General features: G+C 49.9%; 1 protein-coding gene across 11 annotated transcripts in view; it reads left to right on the forward strand.

Moving 5' to 3' along the window:
- Positions 1-22,950, forward strand: part of rapgef4a (Rap guanine nucleotide exchange factor 4a) — a 91,674-nt gene that overhangs the window by 59,747 nt on the left and 8,977 nt on the right. For all 11 annotated transcript variants that reach the window (XM_077002787.1, XM_077002786.1, XM_077002788.1 and 8 more), the window contains 10 exons: positions 18,135-18,195; positions 18,396-18,472; positions 18,997-19,143; positions 20,444-20,550; positions 20,739-20,824; positions 21,366-21,444; positions 22,163-22,313; positions 22,520-22,608; positions 22,737-22,767; positions 22,854-22,932. In XM_077002787.1, coding sequence (XP_076858902.1) covers positions 18,135-18,195; positions 18,396-18,472; positions 18,997-19,143; positions 20,444-20,550; positions 20,739-20,824; positions 21,366-21,444; positions 22,163-22,313; positions 22,520-22,608; positions 22,737-22,767; positions 22,854-22,932 — 907 coding nt within the window. The remainder of the gene's footprint in view (positions 1-18,134; positions 18,196-18,395; positions 18,473-18,996; positions 19,144-20,443; positions 20,551-20,738; positions 20,825-21,365; positions 21,445-22,162; positions 22,314-22,519; positions 22,609-22,736; positions 22,768-22,853; positions 22,933-22,950) is intronic.

The following is a 22,950-nucleotide window of genomic DNA, read 5'->3' on the forward strand; positions in this document are numbered from 1 at the left end:
ACACCCCCAACACTGTATCTACACACTCACCACCCTCACTACTCCACACACCCCCAACACTATCTACACACTCACCACCCTCACTACTCCACACACCTCCAACACTGTATATACACTCACCCCCCTCACTACTCCACACACCCCCAACACTGTATCTACACACTCATCACCCTCACTACTCCACACACCCCCAACACTGTATCTACACACTCACCACCCTCACTACTCCACACACCCCCAACACTGTATCTACACTCACCACCCTCACTACTCCACACACCCCCAACACTGTATCTACACACTCATCACCCTCACTACTCCACACACTTCCAACACTGTATATACACTCACCACCCTCACTACTCCACACACCCCCAACACTGTATCTACACACTCATCACCCTCACTACTCCACACACCCCCAACACTGTATGTACACTCACCACCCTCACTACTCCACACACCCCCAACACTGTATATACACTCACCACCCTCACTACTCCACACACCCCCAACACTGTATATACACTCACCCCCCTCACTACTCCACACACCCCCAACACTGTATCTACATACTCACCACCCTCACTACACACACACCCCCAACACTGTATATACACACTCACCACCCTTACTACTCCACACACCCCCAACACTGTATCTACACACTCACCACCCTCACTACTCCACACACCCCCAACACTATCTACACACTCACCACCCTCACTACTCCACACACCCCCAACACTGTATGTACACACTCACCACCCTCACTACACACACATCAACACTGTATCTACACACTCATCACCCTCACTACTTCACACACCCCCAACACTGTATCTACACACTCACCACCCTCACTACTCCACACACCCCCAACACTGTATATACACTCACCACCCTCACTACTCCACACACCCCCAACACTGTATATACACTCACCACCCTCACTACTCCACACACCCCAAAACTGTATCTACACACTCACCACCCTCACTACACACACCCCCAACACTGTATCTACACACTCACCACCCTCACTACTCCACACACCCCCAACACTGTATCTACATACTCACCACCCTCACTACACACACACCCCCAACACTGTATCTACACACTCACCACCCTCACTACTCCACACACCCCAACACTGTATCTACACACTCACCACCCTCACTACTCCACACACCCCCAACACTGTATCTACACACTCACCACCCTCACTACTCCACACACCCCCAACACTGTATCTACACACTCACCACCCTCACTACTCCACACACTCCCAACACTGTATCTACATACTCACCACCCTCACTACACACACACCCCCAACACTGTATCTACACACTCACCACCCTCACTACTCCACACACCCCCAACACTGTATCTACATACTCACCACCCTCACTACTCCACACACCCCCAACACTGTATATACACTCACCACCCTCACTACTCCACACACCCCCAACACTGTATCTACACACTCACCACCCTCACTACTCCACACACCCCCAACACTGTATCTACACACTCACCACCCTCACTACTCCACACACCCCCAACACTGTATATACACTCACCACCCTCACTACTCCACACACCCCCAACACTATCTACACACTCACCACCCTCACTACTCCACACACCCCCAACACTGTATCTACACACTCACCACCCTCACTACTCCACACACCCCCAACACTGTATCTACACACTCACCACCCTCACTACTCCACACACCCCCAACACTGTATATACACTCACCACCCTCACTACTCCACACACCCCCAACACTGTATATACACTCACCACCCTCACTACTCCACACACCTCCAACACTGTATATACACTCACCACCCTCACTACTCCACACACCCCCAACACTGTATATACACTCACCACCCTCACTACTCCACACACCTCCAACACTGTATATACACTCACCACCCTCACTACTCCACACACCCCCAACACTGTATATACACTCACCACCCTCACTACTCCACACACCTCCAACACTGTATATACACTCACCACCCTCACTACTCCACACACCCCCAACACTGTATCTACACACTCACCACCCTCACTACTCCACACACCCCCAACACTATCTACACACTCACCACCCTCACTACTCCACACACCTCCAACACTGTATATACACTCACCCCCCTCACTACTCCACACACCCCCAACACTGTATCTACACACTCATCACCCTCACTACTCCACACACCCCCAACACTGTATCTACACACTCACCACCCTCACTACTCCACACACCCCCAACACTGTATCTACACTCACCACCCTCACTACTCCACACACCCCCAACACTGTATCTACACACTCATCACCCTCACTACTCCACACACCTCCAACACTGTATATACACTCACCACCCTCACTACTCCACACACCCCCAACACTGTATCTACACACTCACCACCCTCACTACTCCACACACCCCAACACTGTATATACACTCACCACCCTCACTACTCCACACACCCCCAACACTGTATATACACTCACCACCCTCACTACTCCACACACCTCCAACACTGTATATACACTCACCACCCTCACTACTCCACACACCCCCAACACTGTATATACACTCACCACCCTCACTACTACACACACCTCCAACACTGTATATACACTCACCACCCTCACTACTCCACACACCTCCAACACTGTATATACACTCACCACCCTCACTACTCCACACACCCCCAACACTGTATATACACTCACCACCCTCACTACTCCACACACCTCCAACACTGTATATACACTCACCACCCTCACTACTCCACACACCCCCAACACTGTATCTACACACTCACCACCCTCACTACTCCACACACCCCCAACACTATCTACACACTCACCACCCTCACTACTCCACACACCTCCAACACTGTATATACACTCACCCCCCTCACTACTCCACACACCCCCAACACTGTATCTACACACTCATCACCCTCACTACTCCACACACCCCCAACACTGTATCTACACACTCACCACCCTCAGTACTCCACACACCCCCAACACTGTATCTACACTCACCGCCCTCACTACTCCACACACCCCCAACACTGTATCTACACACTCATCACCCTCACTACTCCACACACCTCCAACACTGTATATACACTCACCACCCTCACTACTCCACACACCTCCAACACTGTATATACACTCACCACCCTCACTACTCCACACACCCCCAACACTGTATATACACTCACCACCCTCACTACTACACACACCTCCAACACTGTATATACACTCACCACCCTCACTACTCCACACACCCCCAACACTGTATCTACACACTCACCACCCTCACTACTCCACACACCCCCAACACTGTATCTACACACTCACCACCCTCACTACTCCACACACCCCAACACTGTATATACACTCACCACCCTCACTACTCCACACACCCCCAACACTGTATATACACTCACCACCCTCACTACTCCACACACCTCCAACACTGTATATACACTCACCACCCTCACTACTCCACACACCCCCAACACTGTATATACACTCACCACCCTCACTACTACACACACCTCCAACACTGTATATACACTCACCACCCTCACTACTCCACACACCTCCAACACTGTATATACACTCACCACCCTCACTACTCCACACACCCCAACACTGTATATACACTCACCACCCTCACTACTCCACACACCTCCAACACTGTATATACACTCACCACCCTCACTACTCCACACACCCCCAACACTGTATCTACACACTCACCACCCTCACTACTCCACACACCCCCAACACTATCTACACACTCACCACCCTCACTACTCCACACACCTCCAACACTGTATATACACTCACCCCCCTCACTACTCCACACACCCCCAACACTGTATCTACACACTCATCACCCTCACTACTCCACACACCCCCAACACTGTATCTACACACTCACCACCCTCACTACTCCACACACCCCCAACACTGTATCTACACTCACCGCCCTCACTACTCCACACACCCCCAACACTGTATCTACACACTCATCACCCTCACTACTCCACACACCTCCAACACTGTATATACACTCACCACCCTCACTACTCCACACACCCCAACACTGTATCTACACACTCATCACCCTCACTACTCCACACACCCCCAACACTGTATGTACACTCACCACCCTCACTACTCCACACACCCCCAACACTGTATCTACATACTCACCACCCTCACTACACACACACCCCCAACACTGTATATACACACTCACCACCCTTACTACTCCACACACCCCCAACACTGTATCTACACACTCACCACCCTCACTACTCCACACACCCCCAACACTATCTACACACTCACCACCCTCACTACTCCACACACCCCCAACACTGTATGTACACACTCACCACCCTCACTACTCCACACACCCCAACACTGTATCTACACACTCACCACCCTCACTACTCCACACACCCCCAACACTGTATCTACACACTCACCACCCTCACTACTCCACACACCCCCAACACTGTATCTACATACTCACCACCCTCACTACACACACACCCCCAACACTGTATCTACACACTCACCACCCTCACTACTCCACACACCCCCAACACTATCTACACACTCACCACCCTCACTACTCCACACACCCCCAACACTGTATCTACACACTCACCACCCTCACTACTCCACACACCCCCAACACTGTATCTACACACTCACAACCCTCACTACTCCACACACCCCAACACTGTATATACACTCACCACCCTCACTACTCCACACACCCCCAACACTGTATATACACTCACCACCCTCACTACTACACACACCTCCAACACTGTATATACACTCACCACCCTCACTACTCCACACACCTCCAACACTGTATATACACTCACCACCCTCACTACTCCACACACCCCCAACACTGTATCTACACACTCACCACCCTCACTACTCCACACACCCCCAACACTGTATCTACACACTCACCACCCTCACTACTCCACACACCCCAACACTGTATATACACTCACCACCCTCACTACTCCACACACCCCCAACACTGTATATACACTCACCACCCTCACTACTCCACACACCTCCAACACTGTATATACACTCACCACCCTCACTACTCCACACACCCCCAACACTGTATATACACTCACCACCCTCACTACTACACACACCTCCAACACTGTATATACACTCACCACCCTCACTACTCCACACACCTCCAACACTGTATATACACTCACCACCCTCACTACTCCACACACCCCCAACACTGTATATACACTCACCACCCTCACTACTACACACACCTCCAACACTGTATATACACTCACCACCCTCACTACTCCACACACCCCCAACACTGTATCTACACACTCACCACCCTCACTACTCCACACACCCCCAACACTGTATCTACACACTCACCACCCTCACTACTCCACACACCCCCAACACTGTATCTACACACTCACCACCCTCACTACTCCACACACCCCAACACTGTATATACACTCACCACCCTCACTACTCCACACACCCCCAACACTGTATATACACTCACCACCCTCACTACTCCACACACCCCCAACACTGTATCTACACACTCACCACCCTCACTACTCCACACACCCCCAACACTGTATCTACACACTCACCACCCTCACTACTCCACACACCCCAACACTGTATATACACTCACCACCCTCACTACTCCACACACCCCCAACACTGTATATACACTCACCACCCTCACTACTCCACACACCTCCAACACTGTATATACACTCACCACCCTCACTACTCCACACACCCCCAACACTGTATATACACTCACCACCCTCACTACTACACACACCTCCAACACTGTATATACACTCACCACCCTCACTACTCCACACACCTCCAACACTGTATATACACTCACCACCCTCACTACTCCACACACCCCCAACACTGTATATACACTCACCACCCTCACTACTCCACACACCTCCAACACTGTATATACACTCACCACCCTCACTACTCCACACACCCCCAACACTGTATCTACACACTCACCACCCTCACTACTCCACACACCCCCAACACTGTATCTACACACTCACCACCCTCACTACTCCACACACCCCAACACTGTATATACACTCACCACCCTCACTACTACACACACCTCCAACACTGTATATACACTCACCACCCTCACTACTCCACACACCTCCAACACTGTATATACACTCACCACCCTCACTACTCCACACACCCCCAACACTGTATATACACTCACCACCCTCACTACTACACACACCTCCAACACTGTATATACACTCACCACCCTCACTACTCCACACACCCCCAACACTGTATCTACACACTCACCACCCTCACTACTCCACACACCCCCAACACTGTATCTACACACTCACCACCCTCACTACTCCACACACCCCAACACTGTATATACACTCACCACCCTCACTACTCCACACACCCCCAACACTGTATATACACTCACCACCCTCACTACTCCACACACCTCCAACACTGTATATACACTCACCACCCTCACTACTCCACACACCCCCAACACTGTATATACACTCACCACCCTCACTACTACACACACCTCCAACACTGTATATACACTCACCACCCTCACTACTCCACACACCTCCAACACTGTATATACACTCACCACCCTCACTACTCTACACACCCCCAACACTGTATATACACTCACCACCCTCACTACTCCACACACCTCCAACACTGTATATACACTCACCACCCTCACTACTCCACACACCCCCAACACTGTATCTACACACTCACCACCCTCACTACTCCACACACCCCCAACACTATCTACACACTCACCACCCTCACTACTCCACACACCTCCAACACTGTATATACACTCACCCCCCTCACTACTCCACACACCCCCAACACTGTATCTACACACTCATCACCCTCACTACTCCACACACCCCCAACACTGTATCTACACACTCACCACCCTCACTACTCCACACACCCCCAACACTGTATCTACACTCACCGCCCTCACTACTCCACACACCCCCAACACTGTATCTACACACTCATCACCCTCACTACTCCACACACCTCCAACACTGTATATACACTCACCACCCTCACTACTCCACACACCCCAACACTGTATCTACACACTCATCACCCTCACTACTCCACACACCCCCAACACTGTATGTACACTCACCACCCTCACTACTCCACACACCCCCAACACTGTATCTACATACTCACCACCCTCACTACACACACACCCCCAACACTGTATATACACACTCACCACCCTTACTACTCCACACACCCCCAACACTGTATCTACACACTCACCACCCTCACTACTCCACACACCCCCAACACTATCTACACACTCACCACCCTCACTACTCCACACACCCCCAACACTGTATGTACACACTCACCACCCTCACTACACACACATCAACACTGTATCTACACACTCATCACCCTCACTACTTCACACACCCCCAACACTGTATCTACACACTCACCACCCTCACTACTCCACACACCCCCAACACTGTATATACACTCACCACCCTCACTACTCCACACACCCCCAACACTGTATATACACTCACCACCCTCACTACTCCACACACCCCAAAACTGTATCTACACACTCACCACCCTCACTACACACACCCCCAACACTGTATCTACACACTCACCACCCTCACTACTCCACACACCCCCAACACTGTATCTACATACTCACCACCCTCACTACACACACACCCCCAACACTGTATCTACACACTCACCACCCTCACTACTCCACACACCCCAACACTGTATCTACACACTCACCACCCTCACTACTCCACACACCCCCAACACTGTATCTACACACTCACCACCCTCACTACTCCACACACCCCCAACACTGTATCTACACACTCACCACCCTCACTACTCCACACACTCCCAACACTGTATCTACATACTCACCACCCTCACTACACACACACCCCCAACACTGTATCTACACACTCACCACCCTCACTACTCCACACACCCCCAACACTGTATCTACATACTCACCACCCTCACTACTCCACACACCCCCAACACTGTATATACACTCACCACCCTCACTACTCCACACACCCCCAACACTGTATCTACACACTCACCACCCTCACTACTCCACACACCCCCAACACTGTATCTACACACTCACCACCCTCACTACTCCACACACCCCCAACACTGTATATACACTCACCACCCTCACTACTCCACACACCCCCAACACTATCTACACACTCACCACCCTCACTACTCCACACACCCCCAACACTGTATCTACACACTCACCACCCTCACTACTCCACACACCCCCAACACTGTATCTACACACTCACCACCCTCACTACTCCACACACCCCCAACACTGTATATACACTCACCACCCTCACTACTCCACACACCCCCAACACTGTATATACACTCACCACCCTCACTACTCCACACACCTCCAACACTGTATATACACTCACCACCCTCACTACTCCACACACCCCCAACACTGTATATACACTCACCACCCTCACTACTCCACACACCTCCAACACTGTATATACACTCACCACCCTCACTACTCCACACACCCCCAACACTGTATATACACTCACCACCCTCACTACTCCACACACCTCCAACACTGTATATACACTCACCACCCTCACTACTCCACACACCCCCAACACTGTATCTACACACTCACCACCCTCACTACTCCACACACCCCCAACACTATCTACACACTCACCACCCTCACTACTCCACACACCTCCAACACTGTATATACACTCACCCCCCTCACTACTCCACACACCCCCAACACTGTATCTACACACTCATCACCCTCACTACTCCACACACCCCCAACACTGTATCTACACACTCACCACCCTCACTACTCCACACACCCCCAACACTGTATCTACACTCACCACCCTCACTACTCCACACACCCCCAACACTGTATCTACACACTCATCACCCTCACTACTCCACACACCTCCAACACTGTATATACACTCACCACCCTCACTACTCCACACACCCCCAACACTGTATCTACACACTCATCACCCTCACTACTCCACACACCCCCAACACTGTATGTACACTCACCACCCTCACTACTCCACACACCCCCAACACTGTATATACACTCACCACCCTCACTACTCCACACACCCCCAACACTGTATATACACTCACCCCCCTCACTACTCCACACACCCCCAACACTGTATCTACATACTCACCACCCTCACTACACACACACCCCCAACACTGTATATACACACTCACCACCCTTACTACTCCACACACCCCCAACACTGTATCTACACACTCACCACCCTCACTACTCCACACACCCCCAACACTATCTACACACTCACCACCCTCACTACTCCACACACCCCCAACACTGTATGTACACACTCACCACCCTCACTACACACACATCAACACTGTATCTACACACTCATCACCCTCACTACTTCACACACCCCCAACACTGTATCTACACACTCACCACCCTCACTACTCCACACACCCCCAACACTGTATATACACTCACCACCCTCACTACTCCACACACCCCCAACACTGTATATACACTCACCACCCTCACTACTCCACACACCCCAAAACTGTATCTACACACTCACCACCCTCACTACACACACCCCCAACACTGTATCTACACACTCACCACCCTCACTACTCCACACACCCCCAACACTGTATCTACATACTCACCACCCTCACTACACACACACCCCCAACACTGTATCTACACACTCACCACCCTCACTACTCCACACACCCCAACACTGTATCTACACACTCACCACCCTCACTACTCCACACACCCCCAACACTGTATCTACACACTCACCACCCTCACTACTCCACACACCCCCAACACTGTATCTACACACTCACCACCCTCACTACTCCACACACTCCCAACACTGTATCTACATACTCACCACCCTCACTACACACACACCCCCAACACTGTATCTACACACTCACCACCCTCACTACTCCACACACCCCCAACACTGTATCTACATACTCACCACCCTCACTACTCCACACACCCCCAACACTGTATATACACTCACCACCCTCACTACTCCACACACCCCCAACACTGTATCTACACACTCACCACCCTCACTACTCCACACACCCCCAACACTGTATCTACACACTCACCACCCTCACTACTCCACACACCCCCAACACTGTATATACACTCACCACCCTCACTACTCCACACACCCCCAACACTATCTACACACTCACCACCCTCACTACTCCACACACCCCCAACACTGTATCTACACACTCACCACCCTCACTACTCCACACACCCCCAACACTGTATCTACACACTCACCACCCTCACTACTCCACACACCCCCAACACTGTATATACACTCACCACCCTCACTACTCCACACACCCCCAACACTGTATATACACTCACCACCCTCACTACTCCACACACCTCCAACACTGTATATACACTCACCACCCTCACTACTCCACACACCCCCAACACTGTATATACACTCACCACCCTCACTACTCCACACACCTCCAACACTGTATATACACTCACCACCCTCACTACTCCACACACCCCAACACTGTATCTACACACTCATCACCCTCACTACTCCACACACCCCCAACACTGTATGTACACTCACCACCCTCACTACTCCACACACCCCCAACACTGTATCTACATACTCACCACCCTCACTACACACACACCCCCAACACTGTATATACACACTCACCACCCTTACTACTCCACACACCCCCAACACTGTATCTACACACTCACCACCCTCACTACTCCACACACCCCCAACACTATCTACACACTCACCACCCTCACTACTCCACACACCCCCAACACTGTATGTACACACTCACCACCCTCACTACTCCACACACCCCAACACTGTATCTACACACTCACCACCCTCACTACTCCACACACCCCCAACACTGTATCTACACACTCACCACCCTCACTACTCCACACACCCCCAACACTGTATCTACATACTCACCACCCTCACTACACACACACCCCCAACACTGTATCTACACACTCACCACCCTCACTACTCCACACACCCCCAACACTATCTACACACTCACCACCCTCACTACTCCACACACCCCCAACACTGTATCTACACACTCACCACCCTCACTACTCCACACACCCCCAACACTGTATCTACACACTCACCACCCTCACTACTCCACACACCCCCAACACTGTATATACACTCACCACCCTCACTACTCCACACACCCCCAACACTGTATATACACTCACCACCCTCACTACTCCACACACCTCCAACACTGTATATACACTCACCACCCTCACTACTCCACACACCCCCAACACTGTATATACACTCACCACCCTCACTACTCCACACACCTCCAACACTGTATATACACTCACCACCCTCACTACTCCACACACCCCCAACACTGTATATACACTCACCACCCTCACTACTCCACACACCTCCAACACTGTATATACACTCACCACCCTCACTACTCCACACACCCCCAACACTGTATCTACACACTCACCACCCTCACTACTCCACACACCCCCAACACTATCTACACACTCACCACCCTCACTACTCCACACACCTCCAACACTGTATATACACTCACCCCCCTCACTACTCCACACACCCCCAACACTGTATCTACACACTCATCACCCTCACTACTCCACACACCCCCAACACTGTATCTACACACTCACCACCCTCACTACTCCACACACCCCCAACACTGTATCTACACTCACCACCCTCACTACTCCACACACCCCCAACACTGTATCTACACACTCATCACCCTCACTACTCCACACACCTCCAACACTGTATATACACTCACCACCCTCACTACTCCACACACCCCCAACACTGTATCTACACACTCATCACCCTCACTACTCCACACACCCCCAACACTGTATGTACACTCACCACCCTCACTACTCCACACACCCCCAACACTGTATATACACTCACCACCCTCACTACTCCACACACCCCCAACACTGTATATACACTCACCCCCCTCACTACTCCACACACCCCCAACACTGTATCTACATACTCACCACCCTCACTACACACACACCCCCAACACTGTATATACACACTCACCACCCTTACTACTCCACACACCCCCAACACTGTATCTACACACTCACCACCCTCACTACTCCACACACCCCCAACACTATCTACACACTCACCACCCTCACTACTCCACACACCCCCAACACTGTATGTACACACTCACCACCCTCACTACACACACATCAACACTGTATCTACACACTCATCACCCTCACTACTTCACACACCCCCAACACTGTATCTACACACTCACCACCCTCACTACTCCACACACCCCCAACACTGTATATACACTCACCACCCTCACTACTCCACACACCCCCAACACTGTATATACACTCACCACCCTCACTACTCCACACACCCCAAAACTGTATCTACACACTCACCACCCTCACTACACACACCCCCAACACTGTATCTACACACTCACCACCCTCACTACTCCACACACCCCCAACACTGTATCTACATACTCACCACCCTCACTACACACACACCCCCAACACTGTATCTACACACTCACCACCCTCACTACTCCACACACCCCAACACTGTATCTACACACTCACCACCCTCACTACTCCACACACCCCCAACACTGTATCTACACACTCACCACCCTCACTACTCCACACACCCCCAACACTGTATCTACACACTCACCACCCTCACTACTCCACACACTCCCAACACTGTATCTACATACTCACCACCCTCACTACACACACACCCCCAACACTGTATCTACACACTCACCACCCTCACTACTCCACACACCCCCAACACTGTATCTACATACTCACCACCCTCACTACTCCACACACCCCCAACACTGTATATACACTCACCACCCTCACTACTCCACACACCCCCAACACTGTATCTACACACTCACCACCCTCACTACTCCACACACCCCCAACACTGTATCTACACACTCACCACCCTCACTACTCCACACACCCCCAACACTGTATATACACTCACCACCCTCACTACTCCACACACCCCCAACACTATCTACACACTCACCACCCTCACTACTCCACACACCCCCAACACTGTATCTACACACTCACCACCCTCACTACTCCACACACCCCCAACACTGTATCTACACACTCACCACCCTCACTACTCCACACACCCCCAACACTGTATATACACTCACCACCCTCACTACTCCACACACCCCCAACACTGTATATACACTCACCACCCTCACTACTCCACACACCTCCAACACTGTATATACACTCACCACCCTCACTACTCCACACACCCCCAACACTGTATATACACTCACCACCCTCACTACTCCACACACCTCCAACACTGTATATACACTCACCACCCTCACTACTCCACACACCCCAACACTGTATCTACACACTCATCACCCTCACTACTCCACACACCCCCAACACTGTATGTACACTCACCACCCTCACTACTCCACACACCCCCAACACTGTATCTACATACTCACCACCCTCACTACACACACACCCCCAACACTGTATATACACACTCACCACCCTTACTACTCCACACACCCCCAACACTGTATCTACACACTCACCACCCTCACTACTCCACACACCCCCAACACTATCTACACACTCACCACCCTCACTACTCCACACACCCCCAACACTGTATGTACACACTCACCACCCTCACTACTCCACACACCCCAACACTGTATCTACACACTCACCACCCTCACTACTCCACACACCCCCAACACTGTATCTACACACTCACCACCCTCACTACTCCACACACCCCCAACACTGTATCTACATACTCACCACCCTCACTACACACACACCCCCAACACTGTATCTACACACTCACCACCCTCACTACTCCACACACCCCCAACACTATCTACACACTCACCACCCTCACTACTCCACACACCCCCAACACTGTATCTACACACTCACCACCCTCACTACTCCACACACCCCCAACACTGTATCTACACACTCACCACCCTCACTACTCCACACACCCCAACACTGTATATACACTCACCACCCTCACTACTCCACACACCCCCAACACTGTATATACACTCACCACCCTCACTACTCCACACACCTCCAACACTGTATATACACTCACCACCCTCACTACTCCACACACCCCCAACACTGTATATACACTCACCACCCTCACTACTACACACACCTCCAACACTGTATATACACTCACCACCCTCACTACTCCACACACCTCCAACACTGTATATACACTCACCACCCTCACTACTCCACACACCCCCAACACTGTATCTACACACTCACCACCCTCACTACTCCACACACCCCCAACACTGTATCTACACACTCACCACCCTCACTACTCCACACACCCCAACACTGTATATACACTCACCACCCTCACTACTCCACACACCCCCAACACTGTATATACACTCACCACCCTCACTACTCCACACACCTCCAACACTGTATATACACTCACCACCCTCACTACTCCACACACCCCCAACACTGTATATACACTCACCACCCTCACTACTACACACACCTCCAACACTGTATATACACTCACCACCCTCACTACTCCACACACCTCCAACACTGTATATACACTCACCACCCTCACTACTCCACACACCCCCAACACTGTATATACACTCACCACCCTCACTACTCCACACACCTCCAACACTGTATATACACTCACCACCCTCACTACTCCACACACCTCCAACACTGTATATACACTCACCCCCCTCACTACTCCACACACCTCCAACACTGTATATACACTCACACCCCCAACACTGTATCTACACTCACCACCCTCACTACTCCACACACCCCCAACACTGTATCTACACACTCATCACCCTCACTACTCCACACACCTCCAACACTGTATATACACTCACCACCCTCACTACTCCACACACCCCCAACACTGTATCTACACACTCATCACCCTCACTACTCCACACACCCCCAACACTGTATGTACACTCACCACCCTCACTACTCCACACACCCCCAACACTGTATATACACTCACCACCCTCACTACTCCACACACCCCCAACACTGTATCTACACACTCACCACCCTTACTACTCCACACACCCCCAACACTGTATCTACACACTCACCACCCTCACTACTCCACACACCCCCAACACTATCTACACACTCACCACCCTCACTACTCCACACACCCCCAACACTGTATGTACACACTCACCACCCTCACTACTCCACACACCCCCAACACTGTATGTACACTCACCACCCTCACTACTCCACACACCCCAACACTGTATCTACACACTCACCACCCTCACTACTCCACACACCCCCAACACTGTATCTACACACTCACCACCCTCACTACTCCACAGACCCCCAACACTGTATCTACACACTCACCACCCTCACTACTCCACACACCCCCAACACTGTATCTACATACTCACCACCCTCACTACACACACACCCCCAACACTGTATCTACACACTCACCACCCTCACTACTCCACACACCCCCAACACTGTATCTACATACTCACCACCCTCACTACTCCACACACCCCCAACACTGTATATACACTCACCACCCTCACTACTCCACACACCCCCAACACTGTATCTACACACTCACCACCCTCACTACTCCACACACCCCCAACACTGTATCTACACACTCACCACCCTCACTACTCCACACACCCCCAACACTGTATATACACTCACCACCCTCACTACTCCACACACCCCCAACACTATCTACACACTCACCACCCTCACTACTCCACACACCCCCAACACTGTATCTACACACTCACCACCCTCACTACTCCACACACCCCCAACACTGTATCTACACACTCACCACCCTCACTACTCCACACACCCCCAACACTGTATATACACTCACCACCCTCACTACTCCACACACCCCCAACACTGTATATACACTCACCACCCTCACTACTCCACACACCTCCAACACTGTATATACACTCACCACCCTCACTACTCCACACACCCCCAACACTGTATATACACTCACCACCCTCACTACTCCACACACCTCCAACACTGTATATACACTCACCACCCTCACTACTCCACACACCCCCAACACTGTATATACACTCACCACCCTCACTACTCCACACACCTCCAACACTGTATATACACTCACCACCCTCACTACTCCACACACCCCCAACACTGTATCTACACACTCACCACCCTCACTACTCCACACACCCCCAACACTATCTACACACTCACCACCCTCACTACTCCACACACCTCCAACACTGTATATACACTCACCCCCCTCACTACTCCACACACCCCCAACACTGTATCTACACACTCATCACCCTCACTACTCCACACACCCCCAACACTGTATCTACACACTCACCACCCTCACTACTCCACACACCCCCAACACTGTATCTACACTCACCACCCTCACTACTCCACACACCCCCAACACTGTATCTACACACTCATCACCCTCACTACTCCACACACCTCCAACACTGTATATACACTCACCACCCTCACTACTCCACACACCCCCAACACTGTATCTACACACTCATCACCCTCACTACTCCACACACCCCCAACACTGTATGTACACTCACCACCCTCACTACTCCACACACCCCCAACACTGTATATACACTCACCACCCTCACTACTCCACACACCCCCAACACTGTATCTACACACTCACCACCCTTACTACTCCACACACCCCCAACACTGTATCTACACACTCACCACCCTCACTACTCCACACACCCCCAACACTATCTACACACTCACCACCCTCACTACTCCACACACCCCCAACACTGTATGTACACACTCACCACCCTCACTACACACACATCAACACTGTATCTACACACTCATCACCCTCACTACTTCACACACCCCCAACACTGTATCTACACACTCACCACCCTCACTACTCCACACACCCCCAACACTGTATATACACTCACCACCCTCACTACTCCACACACCCCCAACACTGTATATACACTCACCACCCTCACTACTCCACACACCCCAAAACTGTATCTACACACTCACCACCCTCACTACACACACCCCCAACACTGTATATACATACTCACTACCCTCACTACTCCACACACCTCCAAGACTGTATCTACACACTCACCACCCTCACTACTCCACACACCCCCAACACTGTATATACACTCACCACCCTCACTACTCCACACACCCTCCCAACACTGTATCTACACACTCACTACTCCACACACCCCCAACACTGTATCTACACACTCACCACCCTCACTACTCCACACACCCCCAACACTGTATATACACACTCACCACCCTCACTACTCCACACACCCCCAACACTGTATCTACACTACCCTCACTACACTTTTCGTGTTAGTGCCAGCGTATTTATTAACAGCACTTGCCTAATAATATGCCTGAAGAATAACAGGTTTAAATGCAGTAACCTGTACTCCATAAAAAATTTACTGATATTCAGATATGATTGGAATGAAAATAATCCAAAGAAGCCATATATACTGAAAATGATGAAAATAATTTTTATGAAAATAGACGATGACAATGCCAGCAATGATATTAATGGAAGTCCAGCATTTTGTTGTTGTTTATGTGTGTGCATGTGTGTTTTTCTCAGGTGAAGAGGGAGTTAGCAGGTGTTCTCATTTTTGAGTCCCATGCAACATCGGGAACGGTCTGTGAGTGTAATGCTACGTTCAATCTGCTTTACAGCCTCAGAAACCTTCATGATCAGAGCAGTCTTTTCCCTGATGGCTTAGATTAGCACATTAATGAATTTAGAGCTGAATTCATAATCCCAGCTAATCTGCTGTAACATGAGTAGGTTTCTCGCCTCTGATTTTTGTTTTGTGTTTGGCTTTGGGGTTTTCATGGACAGTGTTCAATCAGGGTGAAGAAGGGACATCATGGTACATCATTCTGAAGGGCTCAGTTAATGTGGTCATCTATGGGAAGGTGAGATCAGACAGTTTCTCATGCCTGTCCTTTTCCAATGACAGGTCCAGCCCCTAAATCTGTTTTAGAGCTAGACAAACAATCCTATTAGATGTACTTATTATTATCGATCTGTGTGTGTGTGTGAGCGTGTGTGTGCATGTGAGCGTGTATGCACACATGTGCGTGTGTGCACGTGTGTTTATGTGTGTGTGTGTGTGTGTGCACATGTTTGTGTGTGTGCGCGTGTGTGTGTGTGTGTGAGCGTGTGTGTGCGTGTATGCACACACGTGTGTGTGTGTGTGTGTGTGTGTGCACATGTTTGTGTGTGTGCGTGTATGTCTGTGTGTGTGTGCACGTGTGTGTGTGTGTGTGTGTGCGCGCGCACGTGTGTGTGCACATGTTTGTGTGTGTGCGTGAATGTGTGTGAGCGTGTGTACGTGTATGTGTGTGTGCGCGGGTGAGCGTGTGTGTGTGTGTGTGTGTGTGCATCACATAAGAGCCCACATGAACTGTGGTGTTAAGTCCTGTCCCGTGTCCTGCAGGGCGTGGTGTGTACGCTGCATGAGGGCGATGACTTTGGGAAGCTGGCCCTGGTTAACGACGCCCCGCGCGCCGCCTCCATCGTCCTGCGGGAGGACAACTGTCACTTCCTGAGGGTGGATAAAGAAGACTTCAACAGAATCCTCAGGGTGAGGCCACAGACACCTTCAGCTTCCCACCCATGTGGATCATCTATCTCTGTGTATTACTGTGGCAGTGAAGAATCTGAGGCACTTTCTGATACTTTAATGAGAATCTGTTCATGGTCAAAAATGGTTTATTTTCTGGCCTATTTCTCTGTCTCTTACCATCTTTGTATCTTTCCTCTCTATTTTTCTCTCTCTCTCTCTATGTCTCTCTCTGTTTTGCTTTCTCCTGCTCTCTCTCTCTCTCTCTCTCTCTCTCTCTCTCTCTCTCTGTGTCTGTCTCCTTTGCTCTGCTGCTGTCTTTATCTGGGTGTGTAATCTGCCTACCATCTCTAAAACAGGAAAATCCCCCTAGTTGCTCACACAATAGGAGTATTTGGCTTAGGAAAACCAGAGCAACATCTAACCGGATGCCTTGTGAGTTAGTGATGGGAAGTGTGTGTGTGTGTGTGTGTGTGTGTGTGTGTGTGTGTGTGTGTGTGTGTGTGTGTGTGTGTGTGTGTGTGTATTTTTATGTACTCTTCCATGCAAGGGCTGGAATTCCATGAAATTAACAGTAAGCTAGTCCATAAGTAACGCATTTGTAATTTGCACATATTTACATAACATTTTAAATAAATAATTTTCAATAGCCTTTAATTAATAACATCAAAATTAAAAAATATTTACCTGTAGTTGCATCTACTGCAACTACAGGTAAATATTTTTAACAGTATAACTCAAAGAGTGTTGAACCAGAGGTTTGGTATTGGTTAAAGTCTCCCTCTGCTGGTAAATTCACAACACTACAACTATACAATCTACACTACATCTATAATATGCAGAGGACTAATATCGAAGGCAGCCAGTTTCAGTAATACTAGTTGGGATACTAGTTATTTTCAGTATTAGACTGTGCTTTGATTACTGTTTGGAAAGTGTTCAATATGAAAGTTAGACAGTGCAGTGTGTGTACACTGATATCAGAATTAGCATCAGATAATCAATCAATCAGTCAATCAAATTTTATTTATATAGCGCTTTTTACAACAGTTGTTGTCACAAAGCAGCTTTACAAGTGCTGAGTCCTAGCCCCCAGTGAGCAAGCCAAGGGCGACAGTGGCAAGGAAAAACTCCCTAGTTTTTTTGCATGAGAAAGAAACCTTGAGAGGAACCAAGACTCGGTTCCTCTCAAGGAAACTGATCCTCCTCTGGCCGACACCGGTCAGTTTAGATCTGCTGTCTAAACGTCCAGCTCGTCCACTGCTACAGACACATCAGTTCTAATGTGTGTGTGTGTGTGTGTGTGTGTGAGTGTGTGTAGGACGTGGAGGCAAACACAGTGCGTCTGAAGGAACATGAAGAGGATGTTTTAGTTCTTGAAAAGAGCAGCATTAGAAATTCCAGTCATGCAGGCTCCTCACCTCTCAAGTATGTCTTTCTGATTTCTCTCTCTCTCTCACACACACACACACACATACACACACACACACACTCCCTTACTCTCTCTCTACATCTTTCTTTCTCTATCTCGCTCTCGATCTGACAATAAAACCTCTTGACTTGACTTGAGGGCACAGAATATATCATGCTAATGCTAATGCAATCCTGCTTTCCAGGTATACTGTGATGTCAGGAACTCCAGAAAAGATTTTGGAACACTTCCTAGAGACCATGAAATTAGATTCCCAGTTCACAGAGTCAGGTATATTCAACACCACTAGCATACAGAACCCTCCTGTGTTTTACCAGACTCAGACCCATGACCATTTTAAAGCAATGTGCATAGCTTTCATTTGTTAACTGCATTTGGCAGGGCAATTCTTTTTTGACCCATTTGAGCACAGTCGACGGTGCAGTTAATGGCTTCATTTTACAAGTGAACTATGCACTTCATTGCTCATGTCTGAAGCCCACAGCCAAGAGCGCATTCCCAAAGACAGCCACAAGAGGGCGGTGATGAGGTCAGGCCTCAGCTGTCCGCTGCTGGCGGGGTTCTGCGATTAGAGTTCAACTCTAACCACTCAACCACTGATCTTATGCTGCTGCTTTTAATGAGCTGCAGATGTGATGTGTTCCAGGGGTCTGTCCCAGCCTGCTTCCCACAGCCAGAAAAACCATATATTTACATCTCAAATTGATCTCTGCTCTCTTTCTCTGCTTTGCCTTTTGTTTTCCATTCGTCTCACCCTTGTCTCCCCTTTTTCTCCCCCTTTCTCTCTCTTTTCTCTGCTGTGTCTCTGCAGATCCGGCGCTGGATGACTTTGTGCTCATGCACTGTGTGTTTATCCCCAATACTCAACTCTGCCCCCTCCTCATGGCCCAATATCCTTTACTTCATCCTTCATGACTTCTCTCTCTCTCTCTCTCTCTCTCTCTCTCTCTCTCTCTCTCTCTCTCTCTCTCTCTCTCTCTCTCTCTCTCCCAAGTATGGCTGCGACCAAACAGCTGGAAGCTCCAGTATTTTCTGTGTGCAGGCTCATGAACAGCTTGGCACATGTGTTGTCCATATAAACACGTCCTGTCCCCGGCGGGCCGGTATTACTGTAAAAGCTGAAGTAGACCCAACCTCCACACTCATATTGGTACGCTCCAACAGTGTAAACATCCCAGAGAGTAGCGCAGCAGAAAGATCTCACCACCGCTTGTCTGACCCCAGTCATACATTATTTAACAGACGTGCATTATGTATGCGTTTGTTCTGTAAAGGTAACAGAATCTAATGACCTTTTTTGGGTCCTGATTATCTAAAGTTGTTACCCCGTTAGCGTTTACCTCACAGAAGTTCCTCTAGTATTACAGCCAGTCATCACCTTCCCTCCTGTTGTTCTTGGGTGAGGGAGTACGATTACGCCGCAGAGAACGCAAACGTCGCACCTTTATTTCACACTTCCTTTTACAAAATGCGTACCGTGCAATACCTCACCTTCTGAACACTGGGATCCCCTTCTGGAATCGCCTCCTTCTGGAGCTGCTGGAGGCACCTCAGTGAAATCAACAGGCCCGGTGGTGTGGAGGGTTCTAGTCCTTAACCCCAGCGCACCTACCATGGGCAGGCGTCTCAGGGCAGCGAGCAGGAGAGGCTGGACTACGCTCTGAACAACAAACGCAGGGTGGTCCGCCTGGTCCTGCAGTGGGCTGACATCAACACGGACCACCTGCAGGAGGAGGAGAACACATTGACATTCCTGCAGGTCTCCACTCAAGCTGCTTCCTGCCACGCACCAACACGCATACGCATTCACATAAACAGCAGTAGCAAGCCCTTACTAATACTGAAGTAGCCATTGGTGTTAATGCCAGCTGTCAGCTTGAAATGTGTATATATGAATTTAAATTTCCCCACTAGTTGTGGGTGGATGAGTTGTGCCACTAATCCAACTCTGGTGTTAATATGCAGGAGTTTTGTATGGCAGTGTCTGAAGATGCGAGACACATTCCTGCACTCAAAGAGCAGCTTCCTGAACTGGAGAAGGTCCTGAAACAGAAGTAAGACTGTCTTACACCTTCTCACTTAGCACTTCTCAGGTAATGTGTTTGCCCTGAATGGCAAATGGAAGCCGACAGAGAACCTTAATGATCTCTGTTACTGAGTCACACTTTGCCCTCATTTCCAGCTCTGAAGATGGGAAACCCTCTCAGAAAAAGGTGAGAGAGAATGGCGTGTCTGTGGAGAAATAGAGTGCTTCATAGCGTGGGTGTCTCATTGTACACTAATGCATTGTGGTCCTCAGCATAGAGTCCTGCTCCGCCAGTTCAGCGTGGCGGACGAGAAGGTGCAGACACGGCAGCCTATCAAGAGCACAGACGAGAGTGAGAAGTTCGGAGTCT

Source organism: Brachyhypopomus gauderio, chromosome 4 (assembly GCF_052324685.1).
Source record: "Brachyhypopomus gauderio isolate BG-103 chromosome 4, BGAUD_0.2, whole genome shotgun sequence".
NCBI classification, from domain to species: Eukaryota; Metazoa; Chordata; class Actinopteri; order Gymnotiformes; family Hypopomidae; genus Brachyhypopomus; species Brachyhypopomus gauderio.